Source organism: Fukomys damarensis, unplaced genomic scaffold (assembly GCF_012274545.1).
Source record: "Fukomys damarensis isolate Sample0158 unplaced genomic scaffold, DMR_v1.0_HiC HiC_scaffold_36, whole genome shotgun sequence".
NCBI lineage: Eukaryota > Metazoa > Chordata > Mammalia > Rodentia > Bathyergidae > Fukomys > Fukomys damarensis.
The window spans coordinates 45,045,376-45,052,707 of record NW_022900948.1 but is presented as its reverse complement, the minus strand read 5'-3'; the positions used below and the strand labels follow the sequence as shown (position 1 = coordinate 45,052,707).

Here is a 7,332-nt window from a genome sequence, read left to right as displayed (position 1 = left end):
AAAAAAAAAGATTTTTTTTTTTTTTTTTTTTGGTACGGGGGATCGAACTCAGGACCTTGCAATTGTGAGGCAGGCACAATGCCACTGAGCTAAATCCCTGGCCTGAAAAAAACATTTTTAAAAAGAAGAAAGAAAAGTCTAAAGCCAGCTCTGGTGGCACACACTGCAATCCCAACACTCAGGAGGCTGAGGCAGGAGGATCACCATGAGTTTGAGGACAACCTGGGCTACACAATGAGTTCAAGGCCAGCCTAGACTACACAGCGAGACCCTTTATCAAAAAACTATTGAAAAGTCCATTAGAAGAACTGAGTGGAATTGAGAAGGACACAGGTCCCCAGGCAGCTAGATGATATCAGCCGCATGGACTCAGGAGGGGACTGGGACCCTGGTCCTGCTCCCTACCCGCTTCCAGACACGCTGCATCCCCCGAGCCCTGTGGTCCAGCCCAGGAGACCCTGGAGCTGCGGCTGCTCCCGGAGATTCTCCCCAGGCCTCTCACGGCTTCCAGGGCACAGCACACAGCCCCAGCAGGCCCGCGAGAGCACAGTCACCACTGTTCCTCAGCCGGCCTAGGCCAGCCCTGCGCAGGCCCGGGGCTGCAATGGCCTGAGTCAGCTGCTCACTCCCGGTTCCGGTGCTGACATGGGCTCAGGACGCGCCACCGATGAAAGCATCTCCCAAAGGGACCAATTCCCGCCCCATAAAACCCACCCCCAAGGCCCAGGTCTTCACTCAACAAGTTGTAGGCCTCTCGGCTTGTTCATCTTAACGTCCTCGGCAGCCCTGAGTTCTGTCCTGCTCCGCTTTCTGAATTTTTATCCTCATTTGGACATGATGAGTGGTGGGGTTTGTTTTCCTAATACAAATTCATGCCGCACCATTGAGCATGCTCCCTGGAGACTGCTCCGGCTGTCCCCGAGCAGGAGACGGCGGTGTCATCTGGCTGAACATCAATTTCCATCGTACACAGATGTCCTGACACGTCAATTAATAGAGTCCCGGCAAACAGACACCGGCCAGGGAGACCGCCCAGGGCTGTCGGGCACTGAGCTCCGCAGCCAGACAGGCCTGGGATCACCGCCCTGCTCAGCAGACTCCCAGGGTCCCCTGAACCTCGGTTTTATCATCATTAAAGTGGGGAGAGCAGGGTGAGGCATGCCGGGCCCTGGGTTCCATCCCCAACACCTCAGCTAGCTACATAAATAAATAATAAACAGGACAGGAATAGAAATAGAGAGCACCTCACAGGGCAGAACAAATTCTATTGTGGGGTTTTGGTTTTTGGTGTTTTGAGACAGGTTCTTGCTCTATAGTTCAGGTGGGATTTGAACTCGATTTGGAGCCCGGGCTGGCCTCAGACTGGTGGTGGCAATCCTCCTGCCTCAGCCTCCCAAGTGCTGGGATGACAGATGTGCACCACCACACCTGGCCAAATTCTATTTTTAAAAAGAATTCTATTTTTAAACAGTTCTGGCTGGAGCCAGGTGTGGTGCACACTCAGAGATCAAAGCAGGGGGAACACCAGGAGTTCAAGGCCAGCCTGGGCTGCACAGTGAATTCGGAGCCAACCTGAACTACAGAGCGAGACCTTGTCTAAAAAAGAAAAAAAAAATCTGCATGGATGGGAGCATAGCTTGGTGATAGAGCACTTGCTTAAATAACAGGAGCATGGTCCTGGCAGATGCACTCTCCAGTACAAAAAAAAAAAAAATGTTTCTGAGACATTTTGCAAAGGGGGTCAGTGCAGAGTCATCTGGTAACGGTAACACTGACGCTTTAAGTGTGTCCGAAATGAGCAAGGTCAAAAGAGCAGTCATATTTGTCCTTATAGTTAAGAGAAGAGTCGGGTACTGTGGTGCAGGCTTGGAAACCCAGCTATTCAGGAGGCTGAGGCAGGAGGAGCTCACGTTTTCAACCAGTCTGGGAAACTTAGCAAGACCCTGAGTCAGAATACAAATTTTTTAAAGTGCTTACTGTAGCTCAGGGGTAGAGTTTGCATAGCAAGTAACAAGGTCTAGGTTCAATCTCTGGTACTGAAAATAAATTTTAAAAATAAGTAAGAGAAAAAAGAAAAGGCTTAATTACCTGAAATGAGCAGAAAATGTGGCAAGAAAAGCCTGCGTTTCAGGGTCCAATCATTGGCGAAAAACAGGGAAGGGAAAGGCTGAGAATTTTCATCCGAGGACCAAAATCCAAAATGGTAATAATCTAACCCTAAACCCTCTCCTTGTACCAGCTTTAAAATCAGGCAAAAGTCTTGGGACAGCCGTGTGTTGCTGGGACACCTGGGTCCCCGAGCTACCGAATGCCCCCCGCCCCCCACCTGGAAGGCAGGCAGCCGTGGCCGGCTCGGGACAGACCCAGCCAGGTGCCACGCTCTCACCACGAACATGCAGCCCACCTTCCGGCAAACAACAGGTTACTGTCATAAAATGCGATGGCCGGGGTGACCCCAGGGGCCCCGATCCAGCCCGCACAAGCGGAGTAACCCTGACAGCATTCGTGGACACCTGGACCCGCGACCCACCCAGCACGAGTGGATCTGCTGCGGAGAAAACTGTGCCCAGCTTCACGTACGGGCAGGACTTGGGGGTGTTTTATGTCCCGCCCCTGGTTCACAGTCCCATCGTAGGGAACTCCTGACCCTTAAAGCAATGACGGGCATGACATGTTGGTGCCTCCGTTAGTCTGAGTCATTGCACCATATTCACAACAGTATGGTTTACAAACTCAATTCCTGATCAAATATACATGAACTTTTCCCCCTAACCCTAGAAATTCAAATCCCTCCCTGGAGCCACCTTGGCCTCTCATTCTGCATTTTTTCTTTTCTTTCTGTTTTTTGTTTTGTTTTGGTTTGGTTTGGTTGTTTTATTTTGTTTTGTTTTTTGAAACTGGATCTTGCTTTGCAGCCCAGGCTGGCCTCAAACTCCGGGCGATCCTCCTGCCTCAGCCTCCTGAGTGCTGGGATGACGGGCGTGTGCCCCACTCCTGGTTGACTCTGCATTTCTGCATCAGTGTCTGCTCATGCACCCTGACCCTGTTTGGCTTTCTGCAGCTGTGACGTGTGCAGGGTGCTGAGGCACAGGGCCCCGTGCCTGCCCCAGCCGGGAGCCCTGTTGCCAAAAGAACATACACAGGAGTTCCTGGCTGGGGACATATGTGTGCCTCCTGTGGCTGGAAGGAGTGCATGACTGTAATTGTGTGTGTGTGTGTGTGTGTGTGTGTGTGTGTGTGTGTGTGTGTGTGAGAGAGAGAGAGAGAGAGAGAGAGAGAGAGAGAGAGAGAGAGAGAGTGCCTGAAGGCCGGGTGAGGACCCTGGAGGATGCACTCTGCTAAAAGTGGTTTTCAGCTGCCCTGGAAGCCAATTCTAGGAGGTGGTACCTCAGCCAGAGGGTCACAGGGGCCACCCTCCTGACCCACCCTGGCCATGGCACTTGGGCTCCAACAAGGCCCTGCTTGCCCTGCCTCCTCCCCTCCTCCTGGGCCTCCAGGGCCGCCCCTCAGCTGGGACTCAGCCCCATGCTGCTCCAGGTCAGGCCAAGGCCCTCATCCCCGGGAGGATCCCTGGGGCCTGGCTAATCGGCGACAATAGGACCCCAGTCCCCGAAGCTGGGAGACCTGGGCATCCCAGAGACTCTTTGAAAGAGCTCAAGGCTCTGAGCCCCAGGGAGCAAATGGAGTGGGGACTAAAAGGAAGCCTTCCGTGGTCCCCCAGGGGCTCCTCCAGGCCACTGGAAAGCACACCCGAGCCTCAGCCCCCCAACCCCGCCAGTCTTGCTTCTCCCCACGTGGGAGCAGGTGCCCAGACGCCGGGGGCCAGGCCAGTGCAGTGGGACAGCTGTCACCCCGCATGGTGCTCACACACAGGTCAGTGCTAACCAAACTCCTGCCCGGGGGCACTGTCCGTCCGGGAGAATCCCTGTGGCGTGGCCACGGGGCTGCAGTGCCAGCCACCTGCCCGCTGCACTCAGCTTCTCCACCTCTGCCAAGGGCTCCCTACCAGGAGCACTGCCCTTCCCAGGCCTGGCTCAGCCCTCACCTCGAGTCCTCGGACAGGTGCGGAGTGGCCCAGCCTTTCCGCCACCCCACTCTGCCCCACCGCTCTGAGAAGGCTCACGTCACGGCGCAGCAACCCGTGCTGACCCCCAGAGGCCCGGCAGGGAGGCTGTTTCCAGGGCTGTGGGCTGCAGGTCACACCGGGACCTCCTCACGGGGCACTTGGGCATCAGACACGATAGTGCTGCCCCATGTCCACGGGCAGCCTGGCACACAGTGTGCCCTCCCTCTCCCCCACAGCCGCATCCCTGGACTGCTTCCCACTGTGCATCTCGCTCTCCCCAATGTCCCTGAGCCCTGAGCACAGCACGCCCACGGCCAGTCACCTGGACGTCCCTGGGAGACATTCACAACACCACATAGTGTAAAGTTGAATGCGTGGACCCTTCCAATGTGCCACAGGCAGCGTGAGGCGGGAGCCCCAGCCCCGCAGCCCCAGCTGAGCCGGCATCGATGCCCCTCCGTTCTCGGTGGTGCCCCTCCTGCAGGGACCCCCATGGCCCCCACACACACACACACGTGCACACACACGCACGGACCTCGATGGCCTTGTAGAAGATGCTCGTGCCGATCTGGACCACCTCCAGGTTTTGCTCCTGCTCATTCCGGGCACACTTGATGTAGGTCATCCAGCTGCGGTGGTCCTCCTGGCTGGCATCGATGAAGTACCGCACCGTCCCGTCCTCATTGAACACCTGGGCGCAGGTAGAGAGGAGCCCGGGTGAGCCGGGGCTGTGCCGTCTGCATGGTTTGTGGCCGGGCTCCTCCTCACACACGTCCCACTCCCAAGCACCCCAGGAAGTGGACGAAGCTACCATCAGCTCCGTTCGCCCACCGAGGAAAGGGAGGCTAGGGGAACGGTTTCTCGCTGGAAGGCTAGAAGGGGCCAAAGGGACATCAGTGTCCAGCGCCCCGGGGCTGACCATGATGTGCCCCTGCTCCTGACTCCCAGAAGAAGAGGGGCTTTGAGGGATCCCTGCCCAGACAGAGCGGCCCCCAGCTGGCTCCCCTGGGGCTGCAGAGGTACCCGGAACACTGGCCAAGACCTCAGAGAAAACACAGGAGCCCGGAGAAGGAAAGCTGTTCAGTGGCCTGGCCTGAGCTGCTTTGTGGGAGCTGCCTAGGGCACTTGGAGGTCAAACTACACCCTAACTTATAACCTAGAGACGACTGGAAAAGACAATCACCAGCTCAGGCCTCCAGAGGAGGACGGTGAGGTCAGGTGAGACCTCGGGCGGGTCGCCCCCTGTGCCCTGCCTCCTGCCCCTGTGGCCAGCTGCAGGACTGTCCCCCTGGGCTCCCCAGTGTCGGCCAGGTTGGGGGAGCAGTACAGGAGGAATGAGGTTAGGAGGACGAACAGCAGCTGGGGCGGCTTTGTCCTCAGGGTGGCCCTGGCCGGCATCTGGCACTGTGCAGGTAGGGGTCAGAAGGCCCGGACCGAAGCCTCAGCTTCCTTCTGTGAAATGGGGACGGTGACTCACAGGGCTGCTAGATAACCCTGTGGACTGTAGGCTGGGGGCTCGGCTGACTCAACGCCAGAATGGCAGTGACCACCGGATCCTGTCATCTCCTGGGGTGGGGATACCGAGTCCCAAGAAACATGGGGTTTGGGAGGCCGCTCCAGGTAGGCTTTCCCAGCAGCTCCTGAGGACCCAGGCGAGCAGTGGGGCCCTGCTGGATCCCTGCGCCCCACCTGTGAAGTGCAGGCAGCTGCAGGGTCAGCCTAAGCGGCAGGGAGAGGCAGGTGTTTCCCTCTGATGACCTGGGCTGGCCATTTGCAGAGGAATCTCCAGGAAAGAAAGCTCCACACATGGCTGGCCCTGGTTGTCTGAAGGTCCCACCCCAGGGGCATTCAGGCCCGGAGCACCCGCAGCTCCTGGGAAGAACCAGAGCTGCCCCAGCAGCCCTCGCCCCTCGCCTACCTCCCACATCAAGTTGTTGTTCTTGCAGATGTCCACATGCTCGGGGGCGATGACACGGCCGGTGAAGGGGCCCATCTCCGTGCCCGCCTTGATCCACGTTTTGGAGAAGATGCCGAGGCCCTCGCCAGGGATGGAGCTCTGAGCGATGATCACCTCCACTGGCAGCACCAGGCTGGACAGTTTCTGCACCTCTGCAGCAGCCACGGGAGCCAGTCAATGCCAGTCCCGCCCAGGCCGGTTACACCGCCCCAGCCTGGCCAGCCCAAGCCCTCCGACCGACACGGAGAAGTCTCTCCGGTGACCCGAAAGCGGTCGCATGCAGAGGTTTGGTGACGGGGGTCCCCTCTGTCACAGCCCAGGACCCTCCGAGCCCCCAAAGCGAGCAGCGCGCTGGGGCTCATTTCTAAGAGCAGGTTCGCAGCTCCTCCACACCCTCAAAGCTTGCACCCCTACCCTGCCTTCCATCGGGGGAAAAGCGTGAGAACCAGTGAGCCCACTGCGGTGCGTAGGTTACAGGTGGAGAGACCCAGGCCAGGTCCGTCCCGATGTAACGCTGACCCGGGACTCTGGCCCAGTCCTGTTCAGGGTGCTCTGGCCAGCGGGTCACTCGGTGGCCCCTGTGCACCCTGGCAGGCACAGGCACGGTCACTTTCGGAGGAGCCTGGCCAGTCAGCACCGGGGACCGATCTGGGCAGAGGCACCAAAGGCTGGACTGCAGGACCCCAGGAACCCCGTCAGGCAAGCTCCGCAGTCGCCTCTCCAGGCTGGGATGCACCGGCCCCAGCCCCCTGGAAGTCCCCTTGTCAGGCCTCCGCAGCCAGGGTGGGAGCAGCCAGGCCCACGGGGGCGGCCTCCTTGTCTTACAAGGTTCCCCTCTAAGCTACCTGGGAAAATACCCGGCAAGCGGGCCGGCTGAAAGGGGGGGTTAAACGGTGTCCATTGCAGCGCGGCCGGCGATTTGTCACGCTGTTAAAGCGATCGCATTCACTGGGCTCCATTCGAAAGAAATTGCTAATTCTAAATTCATTAGCCCTGGAAGAATGCTGTAGCACTAAATTGTCGCTCAGTGTGGAGGGGACTTGTTTAAAAGAGGCCGAGGAATTCCCCTTACAAAAGGGGGGGATTAGATGGTTGACATAGTGTGAATGGAGATGGAATTAGTCTTCACGGTAAATTAAGAGAGGAACAGAAATCGTAAAGGGGAAGAGAGGGCGACCGACTCACAGAGACGCAGCACCGGGGGGGGAGACATTGTTTGCGGGTTGATGAATGAGGAGTAAGAACTTGAGACGTCTTAAAGAAAAGAAACTCCTCTCTCTCTCTCTCTCTCTCTCTCTCTCTCTCTCTC

General features: G+C 57.7%; 1 protein-coding gene across 1 annotated transcript in view; it reads right to left on the bottom strand.

Moving 5' to 3' along the window:
* The window catches only part of Prdm12 (PR/SET domain 12), a 13,853-nt gene that overhangs the window by 5,735 nt on the left and 786 nt on the right, over positions 1 to 7,332 (bottom strand). The window contains exons 2-3 of the mRNA XM_010627455.2: positions 5,985 to 6,175; positions 4,602 to 4,757 (exon numbers count right to left, since the gene is read on the bottom strand). Coding sequence (XP_010625757.1) covers positions 4,602 to 4,757; positions 5,985 to 6,175 — 347 coding nt within the window. The remainder of the gene's footprint in view (positions 1 to 4,601; positions 4,758 to 5,984; positions 6,176 to 7,332) is intronic.